Source organism: Procambarus clarkii, chromosome 4, assembly GCF_040958095.1.
Source record: "Procambarus clarkii isolate CNS0578487 chromosome 4, FALCON_Pclarkii_2.0, whole genome shotgun sequence".
Classification (NCBI taxonomy): Eukaryota; Metazoa; Arthropoda; class Malacostraca; order Decapoda; family Cambaridae; genus Procambarus; species Procambarus clarkii.
Genome location: NC_091153.1, coordinates 27,384,582 through 27,411,109, shown reverse-complemented (window position 1 = coordinate 27,411,109; position 26,528 = coordinate 27,384,582). Strand labels below are relative to the sequence as shown.

General features: G+C 45.5%; 1 protein-coding gene across 3 annotated transcripts in view; it reads right to left on the bottom strand.

Moving 5' to 3' along the window:
• Positions 1-26,528, bottom strand: part of LOC123750961 (uncharacterized) — a 335,999-nt gene that overhangs the window by 76,303 nt on the left and 233,168 nt on the right. For all 3 annotated transcript variants that reach the window (XM_069333325.1, XM_069333336.1, XM_045733062.2), the window contains exons 4-5: positions 21,998-22,140; positions 3,249-3,385 (exon numbers count right to left, since the gene is read on the bottom strand). In XM_069333325.1, the coding sequence (XP_069189426.1) occupies positions 3,249-3,385; positions 21,998-22,140 (280 nt within the window). The remainder of the gene's footprint in view (positions 1-3,248; positions 3,386-21,997; positions 22,141-26,528) is intronic.

Here is a 26,528-nt window from a genome sequence, read left to right as displayed (position 1 = left end):
TGAGGAACACAAATGCGAACAAGCCTGAATGGTCCCCAGGACAATATGCAACTGAAAACTCACACCCCAGAAGTGACTCGAACCCATACTCCCAGGAGCCACGCAACTGGTATGTACAAGACGCCTTAATCCACTTGACCATCACGACCGGACATAATGAGGTGATAGCCGAGGCTATTTGAACCACCCCACCGCCGGCACTCGGATAGTAATCTTGGGCAGAGCATTTTACCAAATCACCTCATTCTTTGGGGCACACGTGAGGAACACAAATGCGAACAAGCCTGAATGGTCCCCAGGACAATATGCAACTGAAAACTCACACCCCAGAAGTGACTCGAACCCATACTCCCAGGAGCCACGCAACTGGTATGTACAAGACGCCTTAATCCACTTGACCATCACGACCGGACATAATGAGGTGATAGCCGAGGCTATTTGAACCACCCCACCGCCGGCACTCAGATAGTAATCTTGGGCATAGCATTTTACCAAATCACCTCATTCTTTGGGGCACACGTGAGGAACACAAATGCGAACAAGCCTGAATGGTCCCCAGGACAATATGCAACTGAAAACTCACACCCCAGAAGTGACTCGAACCCATACTCCCAGGAGCCACGCAACTGGTATGTACAAGACGCCTTAATCCACTTGACCATCACGACCGGACATAATGAGGTGATAGCCGAGGCTATTTGAACCACCCCACCGCCGGCACTCGGATAGTAATCTTGGGCATAGCATTTTACCAAATCACCTCATTCTTTGGGGCACACGTGAGGAACACAAATGCGAACAAGCCTGAATGGTCCCCAGGACAATAAGTATGGGAGTATGGGTTCGAGTCACTTCTGGGGTGTGAGTTTTCAGTTGCATATTGTCCTGGGGACCATTCAGGCTTGTTCGCATTTGTGTTCCTCACGTGTGCCCCAAAGAATGAGGTGATTTGGTAAAATGCTATGCCCAAGATTACTATCCGAGTGCCGGCGGTGGGGTGGTTCAAATAGCCTCGGCTATCACCTCATTATGTCCGGTCGTGATGGTCAAGTGGATTAAGGCGTCTTGTACATACCAGTTGCGTGGCTCCTGGGAGTATGGGTTCGAGTCACTTCTGGGGTGTGAGTTTTCAGTTGCATATTGTCCTGGGGACCATTCAGGCTTGTTCGCATTTGTGTTCCTCACGTGTGCCCCAAAGAATGAGGTGATTTGGTAAAATGCTATGCCCAAGATTACTATCCGAGTGCCGGCGGTGGGGTGGTTCAAATAGCCTCGGCTATCACCTCATTATGTCCGGTCGTGATGGTCAGGTGGATTAAGGCGTCTTGTACATACCAGTTGCGTGGCTCCTGGGAGTATGGGTTCGAGTCACTTCTGGGGTGTGAGTTTTCAGTTGCATATTGTCCTGGGGACCATTCAGGCTTGTTCGCATTTGTGTTCCTCACGTGTGCCCCAAAGAATGAGGTGATTTGGTAAAATGCTATGCCCAAGATTACTATCCGAGTGCCGGCGGTGGGGTGGTTCAAATAGCCTCGGCTATCACCTCATTATGTCCGGTCGTGATGGTCAAGTGGATTAAGGCATCTTGTACATACCAGTTGCGTGGCTCCTGGGAGTATGGGTTCGAGTCACTTCTGGGGTGTGAGTTTTCAGTTGCATATTGTCCTGGGGACCATTCAGGCTTGTTCGCATATTTATATATATATATATATATATATATATATACATATATATATATATATAACAGATGGAGTATATGTATATATATATATATATATATATATATATATATATATATATATATATATATATATATATATATAACAGATGGAGTATATGTATATGTATATATATATATTATATACATCGGGAAAATCTTGCCAACCCTCACCCTCGACCTACATTTCAAAACGACTGCAAACAGGCCAAATGTGACAACCTCATAGTGAAGAACATTGCCACAACATTGTTGGAGGTAGCTTCTGGGAAGTACAGAGCGCGTCTTCTAGTTGTGCAAGTTTCCCATGCTGGGAACATCCTGATGGCAGTCTAGTAATTCCGTCTTGAGCACCTGCCTGGACCATCGAGCCCTAAGTATTAGTATTGCCCTGCGCCTTGCTGCCCCTATCTCCACCAAACACCGGTGTATTTGCGGCTATGCACGGGCAAACCAATACGACAGCCATGGTCTCATCTATCGTAAGACACAGGGAAAGATTGACAGACATGAAGCAGTCAATGACATCATCAAGAGAAGTTTGGCTACAGCTGGGTGTCCAGCACAAAGGAATCTCAGTTGTGCAGACCTGACAAGTGAATGTGTTCTGCGCTATCTCCAAGAATTATCGTCACGGCCCATTTTTCTTTAAGGGAAATGTGATCGACGATGTTTATCTGCACATGCTTCGGAACTGGCTAATTGATGAGCTCATTGCAATTGAACATAAACGTTTCATTCTTCAACAGGACGAGGTTCCACCTCACTGGACGCTCACTGTGCAGGATTATCTCAATGAGAACCTGCCAGGAAGGTGGCTCAGGCGTGCTGGTGAAAAAGGCAATGTGCTTTTGATATGGCCGCCACATTCTCCTAACCTGACACCTTGCGATGTTTTTCTCTGGGGCCATTGGCTAATGTCCCCCGTCTTCTTACATGCCTAGAGTATCTCCAGCAGAGCATTACTGCCACACTGTTACCCAAGACACTCTGCAGATGTGTGGCAGGAGCTGGACTTGACGTGGGCTGTGTCACAGATGGAGTGAATTTTGAAAACCTGTGAAATCGTTCAAGAAATTCACGTTCCTTTGAATTTCTCATTCGAAATTTGGTGAATAAATCTTATTTTGCTCAACATTAATAGCTGCGCTGTTCAAGGGTTGAGTATTTATTGTAGATTTGTTTGGAATGTGGATTCTTAGGGATAATTTATGTGGAATTTACGGGAACATTTAATTGTCTGTAATAGAACTTCTGAGAATCTGAAACACTTTATTACTCTTAACACAGTTGCTACACCACTTACCATGCACATGAATGTCATTAAAGAACCTACTTACTATGGAAGTCATTAAAGAACTATGAAACAACAATTTGACATTATAACTTTACCTACAGGTAATGAAGTAATATAATTAGAAAAATTTACTGTGTTAATGAAATAATATACAATACTAACCCTAAGACGACTTTCACTCTGACACAGAAACACTCTTGCCCACCATTTGTTATTATTCTCTTCAAGACTTACCAACGATCTGTGGAGTAAGATCCAACTCAACTTTTGATCCATTTTTGATGCGAAGGTTCACCTGCATGGCTGCCAACTTCGGAAATGCTACAGCTGATACATCTTTCAAGTCGATGGTATGCAAAATCTCATCCAACCTAGAAAATTTAATACAAATTATTTCATAGTGCATCAGTTTAAATTACAGTTGGGTACAGTACATGTATTACTTGTTAACACTGATACTTCTATAAAAAAACAATTAATGAAAACGAAGAGAAGTTAGGGAAGCAAGTGCTATAAAGAGTCTTCAGCACAATTGGACAAATGATTACTACTAAACAGTTAATAGTTAAAGGAATAATATTCAAATATTCCATATTTATTACAACAGTATTAGTATTGTATATATATATTAATTCCATGTCAACAGCAAGTACCATGTTTTTTACGTCAAAATTAAAATAACTATCATGATGAAGATAATATTTTAGGGAACCCTTTGAATAATACAGTAGTGCATTCACTGTATTAATAATACAGTGGATGCACCACTGTATTATTACAGTGGATGCACCACTGTATTATTACAGTGGTGCAATAACATCATCAATAATACATCCTTGTTATGGCCTAGTTTTGGTGGCATATCACTTGAGGTACAAGGTGAGAGGGTTCTTAATGTACACCTGACGTACAAATTTATACCAAGGGGTGAATGACCAAGCTTCTTTGGCTATTGTGGCAGTAGTACACAGTAAAATACAATGGCAAGCAGTGGGACCGTGGTACTCGCAGAGAAATGTAATACTAAAAACGTCAGTGAGAGTGGATACATATGGGGCAAAGATTCAGGGTTGACCAGAGCATAAAGTGTTGAGAGATAGGCAGAAAAACACCAAGTTGAAAGAAGATTTTATTTAGAGATAACCATTAGTTTGCAGGGGCCTTATTAAATATATTTAGTTCCAAAAATTACTTGCTCTGTGGGTAGAAGAGTGATAATTTGATAGTCTTAATAGATGAATTATTGTCTACAAAAAAGTCTACTCTCAACTTGGTGTTTCTCTACAATGATAGTTACACAGAAAATTATCATTACTGAGGCGTGTTCATGTTCAGAAGGGGCAACTTAAAAGATTTTAAAAGTAGCAATGGTATTAGACGTGTTGAAAATTTATTTCTTGCACAATTTTCGAATTGCACATAACAACTGTATGTACATGTACACAATAACATTACCACAATGGAATAGCGTTATTGTGTTAACGTTATTACACAATGTTAATGTGTAAAATAACATTACCACAATGTTATTGTGTTAAGTAACATTACCACAATGTTATTGTAGTAAAAGTAAACCATATTTAATTTTGCAAATATGGCTGAATGAGCCTTCTGCTGGCTACAAGCAGAACAGAGGTTGAGTGTTTGTCATTTGTCTTGTCGTTGTGGACTTATACTTCTGTAGATTAATTGACTTGGTCACTTTTCCAGTCATTGTGAACTCTGCCTAAATTACGAAGAGTCTAGACTTTGCCATTTGTCAGTCCAGTTGGGACTTAGGTTTTCTGAAGGAAAGTTTAGACTTGGTCATTGGTCAGTCCCGTGGGGACTTAGTTTTACTGATGGCAGGAGAGAGGATGTACCAATGTCATTTGGGTAACTGTACATAGTAGCATCTAGATGCTTGGCATGTGCTTGTGTAATGTAGCCAGTCTTAAGTGGACAGGTGTTCCACTGTTATTAGGTGATTGTGGCCTAGTGACAGCTAGCTGCTGGACTTGTGCATTGATTAATTCATTTACTCGTTGTGGATATGGGTATAGCTTGTTGTATATAGAGCGGTGTCATGTATATAAGTTCACCGGAGTAAACTGGTGGATTTTACCTAGACTTTCACTTTACCCTAGATATTCTTGATATTTATTCTTAGATATTTACCCTAGATCTTTTTGAGACCAGGTGGCTTTTTGATGATTTAAGCAAGGTTTTATGCTTCCAACGATTCTGTGGGAAGTCGTGACATGACAGATACTGAGAGGCTTATTCTGATCCCGCCGCCGCCAGACTGTTTGTTTACATTATCATGCCAATGGGGTCTACTCACAGAAAATATGTTCCTTATGAATATATTTATTTCTACATATATACTTTTTTATTTGTTATATTGCTTTTTGTATTAATAGCATGTTTAGTACCATATGAAATCCATTTTAAACTACTCACTAGTTACTGAGCTGAAAATACTGTGGATGCTTTTGGTTGTAGCCCTCACTGAACCGCACCAACCATCGACCCGCACCGACCACCAACCTGTACTGACCATCGACCCCCTCTGACCACTGACCCGAAACGACCACCGACCCTCTCCGACCACCTACCCGAAACGACCACCGATCCCCTCCTACTACCAACCCACATCAACCACCGACCTACACCGATCGCCGACGCCCTCCGACCACTGACCAATAACCTGCAGCAACCACTGGCCTGCACCGACCACCGACCCCCTCCGACCACCGACCAGTACTGACCTCTGACAATCACCGATCACCGAACAGCACCAAAGTCCGACCGCCTCCGATCACCGACCCGTACTAACCCGCAAAGACATCCAACCTGCACCGAACACTGACCCCCCTCTGACCCCTGACACGCGCTGACCACTGACCCACTCCAACCACTGACTTGCACCGACCTCAGTCCCGCACCGACCACTGACCCCCCTACAACCACCTACCTGCACTGACAGCCGACCCGCACCGACCACAGACCCACTCCGACCACCAACTAGCACCGACCACTGAACCCCCTCCGACCACTTACCTACATCAACTACTGACCCGCATCAACCATCGACCCCCTACGACCACCAACTCTGCACCGACCATCATCCAGCACTGACCATCGACCCGCACTGACCACCGAACTGTACCTACCACCGACCTGCACTGACCACCGACCCTCTCTGACCACTAACCCGCACTGACTACCGACCCCCTCAGACCACCGTCCCGTACCGACCACCGACCCCCTCCTACCATTGACTCACACCCACCACAGTCCCACATCGACCACCGACCCGCACTGACCACCGACCTGTACAGACCACCGACCACCACTAACCACCGACTTTCTCCAACTACTGAATGGCATCAACTACTGATCCCCTCCAACCACTGACTCGCACCGACCACAGTCCCGCACCGACCACCGACCCCCTACGACCACCTAACTGCACTGACCACCAACCCGTACCGAACACCGACCCACTCCGACCACCAACTCGCACTGACCACCGACGACCGACCCGTACTAACCACCGACACCCTCCGACCACCAACTCACACCAACCACATACTCGCAACGACCACCGACCTCCCCTCCAACCACCGACTTCCTCCGACTACCGACCAGCATCAACTACTAATACCCTCCAACTACAGACTCGCACCAACCACAGTCCTACACCGACCACCGAGCCCTTCTGACCACCTACCTGCACCGACCACCAACTCGCACTGAACACCGACCCACCCAGACCATCAATTCGCAATGACCACCAACTACCAACCCGCACCAACCACCGACCCCACTCCAACCACCAACTCACACCAACCACCTACTCGCACCGACCACCGACCCCCGTCCGACCACCATTCCGCACCGACCACAGACTTCCTCTGACAACCGACCAGCACTGACCACCGACCCACTCTGACTACTAACTCGCACCGATCACAGTTCCGCACTGACCACCGACCCCCTCCGACCACCTACCCGCACCGACCACAGACCCACTCCGGCCACCGACCCGCACCAACCATCGACCCCCTCAGAACACCAACTCCCACTGACCACCGATTCGCACCGACTATCGACCTGCACCGACCACCAACCTGCACCAACCACCAACTTGCACTGACCACCGACCCGCACCGACAACCGACTCCCCTACAACCACCAACCCTCACCAACCACCGACACCTCTCCGACCACAGTCCTGCACTGACCACTGACCACCTCCGACTACCAACTGGCATCGACTACCGACCCCCTCTGACGACTGACTCTCACCAACCATGTTCCCGCACCGACAACTGATCCCCTCTGACCATCTACCTGCACTGAAACGCACTGACCACCTACCCACTCCGACCACCAATTCACCCCGACCACCGACTACCAGCCCACACCAACCATCAACCTCCTCTGATCAACAACTCCCACCGATCACCAACCCCCCTCTGATCACCATCCTGTACCGACTGCCGACCCTCTCTGACCACTGACCCACACTGAAAACCGGCCCACTCCAACCACTGACTCACACCAACCTCAGTCCCGCACCGAGCACCGACCCAATCCGACCACCTACCTGCACTGACCACCGACCCGCACCAAACACCGACCCACTACGACCACCAACTCGCACAGACCACTGACTACCGACCCGCACTAATCACCGACCCTCTCCGACCACTTACCCGCACCAACCACCGACCCACTCCGACCACCGACTCACACCAACCATCGACCCCCTCTGACCACCAACTCCCACCGACCATCAATCCGCACCGACCATCGACCTGAACCGACCACCAACCTGCACTAACCACCAACCCGCACTGACCACCACCCCGCACCGACCATCGACCCCCCTCCGACCACCAACCCTCACCGACCACCGACCCCCCTCCGACCACCGTCCTGCATCGACCACTGACTTCTTCAACCACCAACCACCCGCACCGACCATCGACTACCGACCCCCTCCGACCATTGACTCTCACCGACCATAGTCCCACACCGACCACCGACCGCCTCTGACCATCTACCTGCACAAAAAACGCACTGACCACCTACTCATTCCGACCCCCAACTCGCCCCGACCACCGACTACCGACCCATACCAACCACTGACCCCCCTCACCATCAACTCCCACCGACCACCGACCCCTTTTGACCACTGACCCGCGCTGATCACCGACCCACTCCGACCACTGACTCGCACTGACCTCAGTCCCGCACTGACCAACATCCCCCTCCGACCACCTACCTGCACTGACCACCGACCCACACTGACCACCGACCCGGCCACTCAAACCACCAACTAGCACCAACCACCAAACCCATCCGACCACCTACCTACATCGACTAGCTCGGTGCTAACTCTGCACCGACCACCGACCCGCACTGCCCATCGACCCGCACCGACTACCGACACCTTCAAACCACCGTCCTGCACCAACCACAGACCCCCTCCAATCACCGACCCACACCGACCACTAGCGCCCTCCTACCATTGACTCACACCCACCACAGTCCCGCACCGACCACCTACTCACACCGACCACCGACCCCCTTCCGACCACCTACCCGCACCAATCACCGTCCCGCACAGACCACCGACTTTCTCCGACTACCGACCAGCAGCGACTACTGACCCCCTACGACCACTGATTCACACTGACCACAGTCCCGCACCGACCACCAACCCACTCCGACCACCAACTCGCACCCACCACCGACTACCGACCCGCACCAACCACAGACCCCCTCCGACCACCAACTCGCACCGCAACCCGTCCTCTTAAAAAGAACGTCACTTTTGGCTGGTATGCGCGCTATGGCCAAATTTGGACGTAATTTGAAATGAAATCCACTCACAAAAGTGACGTTCTGTTCCGTTTTCTATTTGAGTCGTCCGGCGTACGCGCAGAGGTTATAAGAGGACACTTTAAATTAACGTTTTTCATAACGTTTTGAAACTTTATGAGAATTTCCTGCCCACCTAACCTATCAGAGGACCCTTAACTTACTGTTGTTGAAAAAAAAAATCCCAAATTTATTTTCATATTTTTTTCAATTTCAAATTACGTCCAAATTCGGCCATACGGGCAAACGGCCAAAAGCGACGTTCTTTTTAAGAGGACAGGTTGCGCACCGACCACCTACTCACACTGATCACCCCCCCCTCTGACCACCATCCTGCACCGATCACCGACCTCCTCTGACAACCGACCCGCACTGACCACCGACCCACTCCGACCACTGACTCGCACCGTCCACAGTCCTGCAGTGACCACTGACCCCCTCCAACCACCTACCTGCACAGACCACCGACCCACTCCGACCACCAACTCACACTGACCACTGACCCCCCTCCGGCCACCTACCCGCACCGACTACAGACAGGCATCAACTACTGACCCCCTCCGACCACCAACTCTCCACCGACCACAGACCCGCACTGACCATCGACCCACACCAACCACCAAACTGCACCGACCACCGACCCGCACCAACCACAGACCCCCTACGACCACCAACCTGCACCGAGCACCAACTCCTTCAGACCACCATCCCGCACCGACCACCGACTCGTACAGAACACCAACCCGCACTGACCACCGACCCCCCTCCGACCACTGACCCCCCCCTCCAACCATTGACTCACACCAGCCACCTACACACACCAACCACCTACACACACCGACCAGCGACCCCCTCCGACCACCTATCAGCACCGAGAACCGACCTGCACTGACCACGTACTCACACCGACCACCGACCCACTCCGACCACCTACCTGCACCGACCACCGACCCGTACCGACCACCAACACGCACCGAACACCGACCCCTTATGACCACTGACTCACACCGACCACAGTCCTGCACTGACCACCTACTCACACAGACCACCTACTTACACTGACCATCGACCCCCTCCGACCACCTACCTGCACCGACCACCGACCCTATCCGACCACCGACCCCCTCGGTCAACGCGGGAATATCTTTCAGGTCGTAGGCTCCTTTTGCCACTTTTATAACGCACCGACGTTTTTGGTGCTCTTTCGCAGCTTGAACACTTTATGCATTTGTCTGCCACTTAACACCGGTATCACGCTCCTATCACTCAGAAAATCGGACTCTAAAATTGAAGTTCTAAAACCCACCACCACCACGCTCATCGCCTTGTGCCTTATTTTTGCTTTGGGTTCGTTGACGAGTCGTAGTACATTATTGTCATTTACTGACACATATGAGGGTGTAATGTACTAAGGGATAATGTCCTCATATACAGGATAATGAAACTCTGTCTTAAAATATGTAGGCCTATTCCAGAATCTTGGCAGGAGCCTTGATGCGGTTCACACACATACACACCCAACACCCAACCATTGGCGTTTCTCCCGGGCCTGCTAGCCTCATTCAAGGCCATCCATCATCTGTGGTGACCTATGCGTGATTATGATGTTCCCCACATTTACTGAGGGCTGTTATATGGTGTAATCCTATACCTCTTGTTCCTGTTTGTGCTGTCATCCACATCTGCAGAGGCTGTGCCTGTGTTTTGATACCTACACCTGTTCCTGAACCAAGCTGTCGGTCTACATTTGTTAAGCTGTCTGCCCACACATGATTACCTATCTGCTCACACCATTTGGAGCTGTTTGCCAACATCTGTTAGAGCTGTCTGCTCATAACTGTTCAGCTGTCGTCCAATGTTGTATCTCTTCTGTTGTCCACTGTTGCATCTCGGCTGTCGTCAATTGTTGAATATCAGCTGTAGTCCACTGTTGTATATCAGCTGTAGTCCACTGTTGTATATCAGCTGTAGTCCACTGTTGTATATCAGCTGTAGTGCACTGTTGTATCTTGGCTGTTTCTAGGCTACTACTGATGTCCTAGGTTGTTGCTGTTTCTACATGTCATCTACTTTTTGGCCACAACTGTTGAAGTTGTCTGCCCGCCCAAGTAGATGCCGTCCCCACACATGTTGTGTGGACCAGCTGATCCTACGACGACGAACGATCCAGTGCGATCTCCAATTCTATGACCCCAGTTAGATGATATCAGCGAAGAGGAGGAAGTTAACTTTGAGGGATATACAACGCGAGCAGGGCGTACAATTCAACAACCAGCCAGGTTCCTTGATCAAGTGTTTTTCCTTTCATCCCCTGGGAGGGGGTAGTTATGTAGCGAGTAGATTATTCCAATAATATACTCGCTCCAAACTCATTAGCCTAATGAGAGAAGCAAAACTCTTCTTAGTACTAATTATGGAACTCAAACCTTTCCCTACTTCCAGTTAATATTCCTGCAAAATTTTGGAGACGGATAAGGTGTTGCCGAGCATATAAGCAGCAGAGTAGTGAGTAATAACCAGTCTACTTTCAAGTGTGGTTTAGAACAGACACTTGGGAGATACTGTACCGACTCTCAGTGCACTCAACTCACACAATTGCTCGCCAAATTGTCACCTACAAATTTCTGTATTCTCGGCCAAATATATATATATATTCTCTTAGTGTTTGCGTTTATTGTCACCCTACTTTATGCAATAATAGAACCGTTACATCCAAACCGCTGGTTGCTAGAGCCGTGGCAGCAACTTTGTCAACAAAGCCGGTGTACAACTGTTGCCCTGCAAACATTTGGGAAAATTCAAGATGTGTGGTCAAGGCTCTGTTAATGCTATGTACCCCTGCCTGCTGTTATTCCACCGTGATGTTATCTACTTCTGTTGTACGTTTGTCCCCTGTCAGAAGTGATGTGAATATTCCTAATATGTTTTTATTTATAAAAGCTCAACATATACAATAAAAACCTACAAAGCCTGACAAAGTACATGATAAAGAACAAAGGAACTCCTATGACAACAAGCAGTATGCAAAAACAGAAATGAAAGAGCATGAATACACCAGAAAGAAAAAAAAAATATACAAAAATACAAAACATTAAGAAAAAGAAATACAATCATGTATAACATAGGATCCACAGGAGTAACACAGAGAACACAAAGGCACACACAAAGTATCTACACATATAACAAGCCAACGGCACAAGAAAACAAGGTAAAATAACACAAGGGAAGAAACACAGTAAGCATGATGGATAAAATCACCCAAAAGGGCCACACACACACAGGGGATAAAGCCCACACAGACAGGAGCACAGTACTGGAGCACGCAGGAACCGGTGGAACAGACACACATGCAGACACACCAGAAAACAATGATCGGCACACACTGGAGCCGGACACAACAAAACACCCACACGCACACACACAAACAGGATGAAACACCGGAACACAAAAGAACCGGGAAACATGGTCTAGAACCACACCCAAACACACAAGAAAAAACACCAGAACATGCAGGATCCGGCAAAAAGGAACACAAACACACAAAACCAAACAAGAAGCGCACACACACATGGAGCATCACAAAAATGCAACACAGGCAAAAACATACAAAACACCGCCGAGGAAGCCCTCAGGTTGAATACATACAACCCAAACGCCAAAATGACCCAACAAACTACCTACCACATACCCACCGCAACCACACCAATACACCGATCAATCCCCCGAACCCCCCTACCAACCCCAAAGCATCATCCCGAACATACGCGTCAGTGAATCAACCAAAAAACTCCACCAGAAAAGCACGCCGCAACCATCACCATGTGAAACGCAAACGCCCCCGCAGAAAACCCAGAATCTGATGAACCCCGTAGCCCTCCAAAAGCCAACCCACATGTAAAACACATAATCCGCAATCAAGACACCCAGGGTGTTCCGAAGCAGCCGGGAGCCTTGAGGAAACGAAAGAAAAAGGAACTGTAAAATATCCTCCCGAAACCCCTGCCCATAGAACACCGCAATCACATCACGCAACCAAGCAACTAAGCCCTGAACTCGCACACAAAAATAAAACACATGTAACTGAGCCTCAACCAATCCACAATGCGCACACTCCGCAGAAGAACGCAACCCAAGCATACACAAACGATCATTCGACGGCAACGACTCGTGCAGCATACGAAAGAGAAACTCCCGCTGCTGCGGAGCCAAATGCCGCCCACCCAAGACCGACCAAATTCCCCCCCCCCCACTACCTCCCAATCCCAGCACGGAAACAAACCCTCAAACGAATGGCTCACTCGACGAAATAGAGCCCCATAACCCCCCCCCCCCGACACGACAGAGACAAAAACCCCGGAACACGACAGAGCTCCCGCAGAATCCCAACCGCCCACGAATACACAGCAGGCATATAAAAGGCGACCTCACACCCAGCCCCAAACTCCAGCAAATAGCAAAACTGAACTGAACAGAAGTAAACCCCAAGCACATTGAGACCCCCCACCAACCCCCAAATACTGACGCAACGACACCCAGAACAAAGCCAACGCCTTGGTAAAAACATCATGGATGCCAACACCCCCCCCCTCCTCTACCAGCAGAAGGGACGAACAGGATGATATTTCCCACACCACACATACCAATAGACTCTGCACTCCAGATCCCTAATAGTTGATTGTCACCTTGTCAACCCCACAGGTGTGACATGCCGTTTTGCACAGAATGTTGCCTTCGCCAGCTGCGTTTGCGACGTGACAGTGAGTCCATATATAACCACAAGACCCTAAATAATTTAGAAAATTGTGCAGTGACAGTAAAATTCTTACATCTCGATTCCGTGTCAACTTCTGTGTAGTTGTGTTAGTTGTAAATGAATGTGAGAATTCGTTGTAGATGCCGGGTGGAATTGTATAAATTGAACACTTCCATACTAATTCCCGGTCATTTCTCTCACATTTGTGTTAGTTTTAAGAACTTGTGACACGTGTTGCAAGATGGCATGTATGTTCAGCATCTTAGATGGTTATCCCGTATTGTGAATCTAGCCATCAAAGAGGCATTAGAATTCGGAACATTAGAAAATGTTTCCAGTTAAAGTATTGAAATTTTAAGTTTTGAGTAACATTGAACAGTTAGTAATTCTACAATTATTAAGTACTAGCAGTACCCGGCCACACGATGCTGTGACTCAGCAATGCATATGCGTTGCTGAGCCACAGCAACCATCCCTGTCCCCCAGTCCTCCCTACCATTCCCCCCCTCACCCGCCTCCTCGGCTACCCAACCATTCCCCACTGCACCATCCTCTCGTCCTCTCCACCATCCCCTCTTCCTTCCCTCCATTCTCCATTCCCCCATCCCCTCGTCCCCACCATCCCAAATTTCCCCATCCCTTCGTCCTTCCCCCACCATTACCCCCTCCTTTGTCCCCTCGTCCTCCCCACCATCTCTCACTTCCGTCCCCTCGTCATCCCTACCATTCCTCACTCCCTTGTCCGATGCCTTCCCAAATGGTCTGATGTTCCCAACAGAAAACTGGGAATATCAAATGATCTGATGTTCCCATCACTGAAATATAAGAAAAACAGTTAAAAAATGAAATGAAAATATGAAAAAATATATAAATGAACTATACTCATGAAATGAATGGTCAGGTAAACAAAACAGCTCAATTCCAACGCAATTCACACATAATAATTAAATCAAAATAAAAATAAATAAAAATCTATGAAAATTCAATTCATCAACGCAATCAGAAACATTGAAATGGAATTGAAACATATCTAGTATCGCATGTGTGTGTTTCTCTTACATGCAACAGATGGCGCTGTTTTTCAAGAAAAGCATAGTTTTACCTGTCACAGGTGTGGCATCTATACTTATACTTACGAAATGAATGGTATGGTAAACATCATAGCTCAATTCCAACACAATATTACGCAAAATAATTCTCTAAAAAATAAAATAAATTGAAATCTATGAAAATAAAATTTATCAATGCAATCGGAAACATTGAAATGGAATCCATGACATATTTAGTATAGCGTGTATGTTGCCATTATGTGCAACAGATGGCGATGTTTTTAAAAAACGAATGTTTTTACCTGTCACAGGGGTGGCATCTATGTAGTAGGTATATAAAAAAATGCGCCTATTCGAATACAACGTTGTGTTAAAATTTCAAAGCAATTGGTGAAGAGCTTTCAGAGATTAAATCATGTGTTGCTCTTATGTGCAACAGATGGCGCTGTTTTTCAGAAAAAGCATGTTTTTCCCTGTCACAGGTGAGGCATGTATATAGTAGATAGATAAAAAGATGCGCCTATTCGAATACTACGTTGTGTCAAAATTTCAAAGCAATCGGTAAAGAGGTTTGAAAGATTTCCCTCACATGAAAAACACAGTGTTTCAAAAAAGCATGTTTTTTTTACCGTTACAGACGTGACATCTATATAGTATGTATATAAAAGTCTGTTCAGATGCTAATGGAACGTTGTGTGAAAAATTCAAAGCAATCGGTGAAGAACTTTCGGAGATTAGCGATTTTGAACAAACGAACATTTCCATTTTTATTTATATAGATTTGTCCACTTCCGCCCACGGAATGGGTATGAGGTTCAATACCGCCTACGGGATGGATATGGGGTCCAGTACCGCCCACGGGATGGGTATGGGATCCAGCACCGCCCATGGGATGGGTATGGGATTCAGTACTGCCCACGGGATGGGTATGGGGTCCAGTACTGCCCACGGGATGGGTATGGGATCCAGTACCGCCCACGGGATGGGTATGGGATCCAGCACCGCCCACGGGATGGGTATGGGGTCCAGTACTGCCCACGGGATGGGTATGGGGTCCAGTACCGCCTACGGGATGGGTATGGGGTCCAGTACCGCCCACGGGAAGGGTATGGGGTCCAGTACCGCCTACGGGATGGGTATGGGATCCAGTACCACCCACGGGAAGGGTATGGGGTCCAGTACCGCCTACGGGATGGGTATGGGGTCCAGTACCGCCCACGGGAAGGGTATGGGGTCCAGTACCGCCTACGGGATGGGTATGGGATCCAGTACCACCCATGGGATGGGTATGGGGCTCAGTACTGCTTACAGGATGGGTATGGGGTCCAGTACTGCCTACAGGATGGGTATGGGGTCCAGTACCGCCTACGGGATGGGTATGGGGTCCAGTACCGCCCACGGGATTGGTATGGGGTCCATTACCGCCCACGGGATGGGTATGGGGTCCAGTACCGCCCACGGGATGGGTATGGGATCCAGCACCGCCCATGGGATGGGTATGGGATCCAGTACTGCCCACGGGATGGGTATGGGGTCCAGTACTGCCCACGGGATGGGTATGGGAACCAGTACCGCCCACGGGATGGGTATGGGATCCAGCACCGCCCACGGGATGGGTATGGGGTCCAGTACTGCCCACGGGATGGGTATGGGGTCCAGTACCGCCTACGGGATGGGTATGGGGTCCAGTACCGCCCACGGGAAGGGTATGGGGTCCAGTACCGCCTACGGGATGGGTATGGGATCCAGTACCACCCACGGGAAGGGTATGGGGTCCAGTACCGCCTACGGGATGGGTATGGGGTCCAGTACCGCCCACGGGAAGGGTATGGGGTCCAGTACCGCCTACGGGATGGGTATGGGATCCAGTACCACCCATGGGATGGGTATGGGGCTCAGTACTGCTTACAGGATGGGTATGGGGTCCAGTACTGCCTACAGGATGGGTATGGGGTCCAGTACCGCCTACGGGATGGGTATGGGGTCCAGTACCGCCCACGGGATTGGTATGGGGTCCATTACCGCCCACGGGATGGGTATGGGGTCCAGTACCGCCCACGGGATGGAGTTGGGGTCCAGTACCGATCACGGGATGGGTATGGGCTCCATTACCATCCACGGGATGGATATGGGGTCAGGTACCACCTACGGGATGGTATGGATTCCAGTACCGCCTACGGGATGGGTATGGTGTTCAATTCCGCCTATGAGATGGATATGGGATCATGTACCACCTACGGGATGGGTATGGTGTTCAATACCGCCTATGGGATGGGTATGGGGTCCACTTCACCCCCATGGGATGAGTTTGGTGAACATAATAAATGATCAATATAAAAATTAAAATTCAATTCATTCACATCAGCTCATTCACGTAAGTATGTTTGATGACACGAAAAATTTATTTTGAAAATCATTTTATTTTGTATTTTTTAGAGAATTTCAAAGCAGTGCAGTTAATTTGTTAGCCATACACTTTTATTTTGAATTTCTCTTTTTTTTTACGTGAATAAGTCATTAAATCTATGCTTACATTTAATTTGTTTTCCATGTTCTATTATTTCTTGTGTGAAAGTTTGATAATGAAGTTTTCATGATTGTCTTGTCTCGAGTTACATGTCGTTTTATGTTTTCCATTCACAGTAACATTAATATTTTTAATATTTTTTTAGGGGTTAGTTATTCTATTGAGTTTAGTTTATTGCCTTATGAAATAATTAGTCTACATTTTTATTTAAATAGTTTCAAGTTTAATTTCTCTGTGTTATATTTTTCTTTGTATTACCACTGTGAGAGTATGAAAATCTTGCTTAATCTTTAATTAAGCAAGACTGACTGATAGACTGATATGTGAAAACATCACCACACTAATGAATAACATTCCTGAAGCACATAGGCTACCAATCACCCAAAAGCTACCAAAATTTTATGCAGATTGTCAAAAAACAGCAATGAACATGGAACACAATCCAGAGACAGACAGTTTTGAGAGCCAAATTAACACTATGGAAGGACAGTGTGTCGAGGTACGCAAAAACGACGGCAATACTGAAGAACCAATCGGTAATAAAAATAATGAGAGCAAAAGCAAGAATGACGAGAGCAAAAATGAGAGAGATGAGAGCAATACCGAGAAAGAATGTGGAAACGAAAAAGTTAGCACAAAAAACACAGACTCCACCAAAACGGAGGTGGCCAAGGCACGCACAGGTATAAACAACCAAAATAAATTCAGAGATGAAAATATTTTCTAATATGAACAAACCCACATGGGCCGTGATGATGTTTTGGACCTACGTTTGGGATCATCCCAGACGTGCCTTAGACGACTGCGCTACAACATGGTTAAAGGAATTGCAACCAGGAGGGCTACTGCCCTCACAAGGCTCCCCGCAGCTTCTCTGAAGCACAGACCGGAGTTTGACACAGTTCCCCATGCACCCGGGCTTTGTCAACCAAATGTTCTACCTCTTCGCCCTTCAGCCCGGGTGCATGGGGGAATTGTGTAAAACCTGTCTGTGCTTCGGAGAAGCTGCGGGAGCCTTGTGAGGGCAGTAGCACTCCTGGTTGCAATTATTTTAAACATGTTGTGGCGCAGTCGACTAAGGCGCGTCTGGGATCATCCTAAACGTAGGTTAGAACCCTCATCACGGCCCTTGTGGATTTGTTCATTTGATGCATCACGCTATTGTGATATTGCTATTCTGAGTGTATTTTCAAATATAATGCAAAAGGAAAGTGCAGATATTGGTCCAAAGGCACACAATGCACATTCATGCATCTCCGAAAATGGCGAAACATATTAGGGAGGGGTAAATGTCGTTTTAGAACAAAGCGCAGATATTTTCAACCTAAACTATGCCATCTCTCAATTAATGAGAGAAACTGCTATGATCTTTCATGCCCTAATTTCCGTGTGAGAGGTAAACAGCGCTGTAGAAGAGAGGAGATCCAATATAATAACCCCGAAAGTGTTTTAGAGACAGACAGAAACGTTGCAGGAGTATGGATGGGGAAGGGAAAATGCCCAAGACTGGTCTACAATTCATCATCAGGTGCACACATACTACATCCGCAAGCTACACAGAAACACCATAATACCAAAACTGGATGAACCATTGCCAAACAGCACACTCGGGATCAGTGTCGAGAACTACCAAAACCCACACGAAGTGACACAATATGGAAAATTATTCATATTTGCAAACATACAAGGCCTAAAGTTAAAATCTAAGGCCTAAAAGTTAAAGTTATATAAGTTAAGTTCATAAATGACTTTCTAGTAGAATCATATTCAATATTTGGGGCATTCACAGAACCTCATACGAAAGAATTCATGGATAGTGAAATCTGGATTCAAAATTATAATTTATATAGATGTGATTGAAAAATTTGGTCAAATGGAGGAATAGAGCTGTATATTAAAGAGGATCTGGTATTAACAGAGCTACTAAACTCAGCCAATCAGGTGGTGGAAGTACTTGGAATCAAAGTAGAAAAAAAATTATTATTCTAATATATAAACCGCCAGATACAACAGTTGAGGAATTCACAGAGCAGATGCACAAAATAGAGAATATTCTTGATAACTTAGAAAACCCGGTTCCAGATATTATCATCTATGGAGACTTTAATCTACCCACTTTAAGATGGAGAAGCGTAAACTATAATATCAAAGCAGGAAACCAATCTGAAAATAATCAACCGCAGGTCAGTGAGCGTTTGAGATTCTGTGACAAATTCTCACTCAACTAACAGATTACAGAACCAACTAGGAACGAAAACACATTAGACCTGATATTCACAAACAACGATGAACTAATCAGAGACATTTCAATCTCAGATACTATATCCTCGGACCATAAGCCCATTGAAGTGCAAACTAACAGTAATAACGGTAGTAGGTCCAAGAAAACCAACAAGTGAAAAGAGCTATTTAATCAATTCAATTTCAACAATTGTTGGATCGACTGGGAGAAAATAAATATATATCTTGCAAACAGTCACTGGGAGACCGTCTTAAGCGATAAACTTTCCACAAAGGGAATAGCTCAACTGACAGCTGAAGCATTCAAGATCTGCTTGAAGCACGTGCCTGTGAGAAGGGTCAGAAAGAAGACCACTCTAGAAAGAGAACGTAGACCACTGCACAGGAGAAGAAAAAATATCACGGAAATGCTTAAAGAGACATGACTATCACAAGAAAGAAAAATAAATCTAATCAGGGAGGTCGAAGAAATAAAGCAGATGTTGAAGCGATCATACAGGCCTGAGGAAATGTCATTGGAACAGAAAGTTATACAAGAGATGAAGAAAAATCCTAATTCTTTTACATATGCAAAATAAAAAATCTCCACCAGTATTGCACCTTTAATTACAACTGAAGGAAGATACACAAAGGACAACAAAGAAATTAGTGAAATTCTAAGAGGCCAGTATGAGGCTATGTTTAACAACCCAATAAACAACACAAAGAATCAGTTGCTGCAGAATCAATTAAAGACGTCTTCGTTATGAATGACATTCAAGCTACAGATAATATAACTGATATTAACACGAACTCAGAAGACTTTAACAGATAAATTGACAACAGGTCCATGCACTCAGCCCCTGGTCCTGACGCATGGAATTCAATATTCATAAAGAAATGGAAAGTACCAGTAGCACGAGCGCTCAGACATCTAGTGAACATAACTGAGCAAATATAGCAACAGCCAGGAAAATGATAGGATGGATTATGAGAATGATCAAATCTAGAGATCCCACAGCAATGCTAATATTATTTAAATCACTGGTGCTGTCCCGTCTTGAGTATTACTCGGTACTCGCTTTCCCTCTCAGAGCGAGAGAGATCTCTGAATTAGAGGGATTACAGAGAACATATACTGCACACATAGAAACGACAAAACATCTAAATTATTGGGACCATCTCAAAGGTCTCAAAATGTACTCTTTGGAAAGGAGGTATCAAACAATTTGAAATGTATCAAATAATACATACCTGGAATATACTTGAAGGCCAGATCCCAAATTTGCACAGTAGAATAACAACATACTGGAGTGAAAGACACTGAAGGAAATGCAGAACAGAATCAATGAAAAGTAGATTGCCATAGGCACAATCAGAGAACACTCTCTGAACATGAGAGGTCCACAGGTGTTTAATACCCTCCCAGCAAGCATTAGAAATTTTGCTGGAACAAAGGTGGATGTATTCAAGAGGCACTTATATAAGTTCTTGCAAGAAGTGCCGGACCAACCAGGCCGTAGAGGATACGTGGGCCTGCGGGCCACTACAAGCAACCGCCTGTTGGACCAAGTTATCACAAGTCCAGCCTAGCCTCAGGTTCTGCCTTGTGGTTCCCAGTAGGCCAAAAATAACTGTGGCTGATGGCACTCAGTAGTTTGGCACTATATCAGCACTGTTCCTTGAGAGAGTCACCAGGACTTACCCAGAAATTGACGTTTCATTACATTAAATATTGTTTTTTTTTATGTCCAGATAAATGCAGTCTGACCAAATGTCTTTTTCCTGTAAAATCACAGGATTTACGTGTTCGAAAGCCATACCGTCTGTCTGTTACATTATTTCTCTCCAGGTGTTCTACCCATTTGGTTTTAATTCTTCTTTTCTAGTGTCGTGACTACGAAACTAGTCAATGATTCAGGCTTATAATTGAGACGGTATTCTATACTTCCATTTTTGTAGATTTGAGCAACGCTTCCCTTTTTCTATATAGTATTTGCCTTGATCTGTTGATTCTGTGTAATGTGAGTATATATATATAAATGAACACGTTGTACTGAACGAGGTGAGAATAGCTTGTACTATCTCATCCCCTAGTGTGTATTTGTTCCTCAAAAAACTTATTTCAAATTTTCTATCTATCTGCTATGACTTCTACACATAAAAAAGCCAGAGAATCAATTTTAGTTGAATGTTCAGCTGAGATGCGCATTCTCTCAGAACTCAAGTTGAAACTTCATCTGGGACAATTGCTGTTTCTAATTAGCTCCTTGAGCGTTTTTTCCACTTCATCTTGAAACTCCCTTATGAACACTATATCGTTCTTTGAACTCTGTGTACTCTAAATGCAAATAGAGTGTAAACAAAATTTTCTCAACCTGTAAGGTACTGACATTATGCAACACATTATTTATCAAACAATGCTTCTTTAGATTTTCTCCGTTAATGTTAATTGCTACTATAAAACACCAATATAAATTACAGACTCGGCATTGTTAGATTAACATTTACAAACTTTAAATAATTTCATAATTAAAGATAATGATACATTTGGAATTACCTTTCAAAAATATGATATCGAAGTTCTTCAGTTTTCAGATTGCCCTTGTTGCTGCAGAACATCTTTTTCTTGCTCTTTTTGGATATAGTCATCTTATTATGCAGTCTGAAGTGAATATACTTAAACTGACGAGCTTGAGTAATCTGAAAAATTGTACATTTATCAATATTTTTATTCTGACCTTATTGTCTCATAGTGCACACAAAATGTCTCAGTTACAATCAGATCCAATTTATATCCATTGTGTCCTGTGAGCCATCTCATGGAACACCTCCCTCCAGACAGGAGTGAAGCACTTGCTAAAGAAAAAAACCCAGAGTTGTATGTAATTAAATTCCCATTTCTGGGTGAATCCCCGAAGGCTTCCTGAAGCTATTAGACACTGATCAGTGCCATATTACTAGGTGCCATCAGTTGTGGAGCTCTATTGCCTACTTGGGACTATGAGCCAGAACTTGGCCCCCTCATAGTGACACAGAAAACGATGGTCTTTGAAATTTTACATATAAAGTTTTGCATACTTGCCATAACCAGGGAAGCACCCAGAAAGTTAGGCAAACCAAAGCAAACTACAGCATGGTTTAAAAACAAGACCGCACTCTCAAAATTGACAAAAGAACTCCCCTAACAAGGAAAAAAAAAATTTAATGAAACTAGCGGCCAGTTTGCCCGACCTTACGCCTCGTTTGGGGGACGGAGGCCTTCCAGGTCCGCCGACTCGCTGCTACCTCAGTTCTATGATGATGAAACACTCTGACACCCTGGGGAAGGAAGTGTGTCAGGAAGCCTTCGGGGCTCACCCAGAAAGTAGCTTTCCATTACATTAAATGCTGGTTTTTGGGGCAAGCCCTGTTGGCTCCCTGAAGCTAACTACCCACGGAGAAGACACGAAAATGGTCAGTTACCAGGCAGGAGGCAGCACCGCAGATATCAGTTCGAAGACGAGACCATCGTCCGCAACACACAACGCAAAGCGACACAAGACAGCGGAGGACTAGGGACGTTCAGTAGATACCTGGCTACTAAGATCCTATCTGTCCAACAAAACCCCCACCCCCAAATATCGGTCCAAGGCATATTAGCAAAAACTGCAGCCCTGACAGCATACTTACAGACATCACATGCCTGAGGGTAAACCACAGGCTGGCTGGACTTAATTACACGGTGGACGACCTGGGAAATACGAACCTTGGAACAGGAAAACCTAGTCAACCGACAACGAGTCCACTGAAGCAGAACCGGTCCCATGAAGGTAGTGGGGTAAAGCCGCCACCGGACAAGGCGCGTGATGCATCCCTGGCCGAACTAACCAAACATCCACAGCCAAAAGACCTTTCCGGAAGCTAGTTGCCTCATTTTTCGGCAGAAAAGGAGGACACAGCTGCAATCGAAGAAAACCCCCACTGGGTCTTAAGGAGCAAAATCCTCAGTGCCAAAGAGGAGCATGAAGCTCACCAGACCTGCTTCCCCCCCCCCCCCCTCGACCAAGGGGAAAGCATGAAGCTCACAAACCCGACAACCAGAGGCCAAAGAAAGCCAAAATACAGCCATCAAAAACAAATAAAACTCAGACCAAAGGAGCAAAGCAGAAGAGAAGACAGAAAGAATCTGGTCGAGACACCAGACAGGCTCAGGCAGCACATGAGCAGGCTGGAGATGAAACAAAGCACAAAAAAGCTTCCAAAATGGACCACAGAAGAGTTAACCTCAAACGTAAGATGGAGCGGCTCCGCCAACGCCTCACGATATGAGGGGGACAGTATTCGGCATGAGATGCTGATTAAGAAACAAGCCAAGAAACGACAGAGCCACCCCACTCGCAAACCAAAGAGTAAAGATGAAGGGAGAGAAAATGGCAAAAAGAACGCCAAGAAACCTGATGCCCAGAAGAGGACTGCAGGTGGGACATCAACAACCCAGCCACCTGATCACCATACAAATGGTGATAAATACGAAAAAATACTCCACACGCATAGAGCAGTAAAGGAGTCTTTAACCAGCAATGTACGTTACTTGCCTGACCATCATGGCTACGCCAGCCACCAAAAAGCCAAAAAGTAAAAAATATAACTACCCCTGTAAGACTCCACTTGCACCTGCACCTAAAGCAACACCGTGCAGACAGTGAGACCACGCTGATACGAATAAGTCGATTTCTGAGCGTCCGTATGTCTGGCAAAGCCAGACAAAGGAGTCGGCGTCGACGATCCATTTTATAGAAAGAGGATGAAACTAAAACAGACCATCGGCCAGGACGTTGGACATTCACTGGACGTAAATAAACACCGAGATGCAAACCCCAAAAAACTCAGCAGATGAGCTACCCGAAGTGACCAGCCCCAAAGAGCCACGGACTGAAGAGATCCCCCTTCCCAGTTCAGATAATGAACCCCAATGAAACAGTCTGAATGGAGCCAGATCAACAATCAGGAGGAGTCCAAACTCTCCACAGCACCTGTGACACTGCTGCAAACTCCTACATAGTGCTGTGAGCCCGGCAAAGGGGAGGATGACAAGGACCCAAACCGGACTGGTGAGCAATGATCACAAAGCCTCAACCAATTGCTAAAGCATCCGTGAAAACGTCGAGTGAGGGCGGAGAAAGATTCCAGGGAACTGAACCCCGAGAAACCCCAAAGAGGAAGTTAGCGACACATCAGCCAGTGAAGGGCTCCTGGAGTTTACACCCAGCAATTGTAAGGGCACCGAAAGGGGATGCTCTGAAGAAACCAGAACCTCCGAAGCCAAACCAATAAACCAGAAGGGATAAACCAACGGATAAAAATTCAAGCTCCCTCACAGATGCTAGAGTAACAACCGAGTCACCCAGCTTCCCCTTAACACCATCACACAGCGGCCCTGCAGGCAGAGCAAGGCCGCAGGAAGCAGTGAAAGCGACGCTTACCAAGAATCCTGTGTGAGACCCAGCCAGATATGAACCTGTCATGAAACCAACTGGGACTTTTGCCATTTCAAAAGGAACCCGAACCTGACAAGCTGAGAAGAAACTAGGTTTCTAGCTAGCAGACAAGTGGACAGGTTGGATATCCACATCAGTCAGTCTTCGAGGTAGGCCAACACCCGAAGACCTAACAAATGAAAATGAGATCACCATGACCCAAGTCAAGCGCAAAAAATACAAGAAGCCAGATCCAGCCTAAATGGGAGGACCCAAAAACCGTCGTAGGGAAAAACCGACTACCAGGAATTTTTTATTTATTTAACAACTATTAATTATTCAGTTATTGAATTATTTATATTTACTTTATTACTGATTTATTCTTTGATAAAAAGCGGAATGTATATTTTATAGCTTTTCCCGCTAGTAGATTCCCTTCACACGTATGGCGGGGTTTTATTTGATTGCCTAATTAAAATTATTTGATTGGTGATTTTTACTTTTAATCTACTATATTACAAAAAACAGTTTAAAAATAATAATAGCTATTCTTAGCTGACAATGTCTGGTTGTCTGGTTAGGGGTAAGGGACACATCCAGATCATGAGATCAACCCTCGTTGACCATGAGGTAGTCGACGTCGGTACGTGTCTTATGGAAACCAATTGTAGTGTTACCAATACTTCTCTCCTCTTATTTCACTTGCCGAAATTTCAAATAGTAATACACAGTAACAAATATACGACAGCTATGTCATGAGAACAGGTAGGGAGTATAGGTAGATTCTTATCCACTCCAGGTGGCTGCCCCTGCAGTGTAATGATATATATTAATAAACACTTAAGGCCAAATATGAGTAATTAAACATATAAACCGAAACTGAAGTACTCCCCAACGTATAGCGTAGCCTTGCTGAGGTTGCTAGAATCTGGTGTTTTCAGTAATATGACTAGCGGGAGATTTCTTCTGCTCGGGCCAATGCGTGTTGAGGTAGGGCAGCTGGTATTGATGCTATGGCATCTCTCCTCCCTCCTGCTATAGGGGATGCGTCCCCAAGAAACGGTTCTGTTTCTCTCTTGTATCGACAACAGGAAGGAGATTATATTCGTGATATAATTATGTCCGGTTTTGGGAAACAGTTGTTTATTCTAGTCTCCAGACTGGTGGTTTAAGAATTATTTAATGTACTTTTTATGAATAAATAATAATCAGGTTGCGTAGCAAATCGCATTTTCTAAAATATTTCACGACTAAGCAACGCAACAGCATGTAATGCTTATTTATTTATTTATTTATTTATTTATTTATTTATTTATTTATTTATTTATTTATTTATTTATTTATTTATTTATTTATTTATTTATTTATTTATTTATTTATATACAAGAAGGTACATTGGGTTTGTGAGAATACATAGCATAGTACAGTAATTGCACTCTTGTAAAGCCACTAGTACGCGCAGCGTTTCGGGCAGGTCCTTAATCTAACAGATAATTTTAAGTAGGTAAATTCTATCAGAATTAATAAAATGATAACAAATACATTGCAAGAAAAAAAATGAGATGAGAGAAATTAGTAAGTATATTAAAGCTCTGATTGATTACATTGACAGCTTGATTGGTAATTTAAACA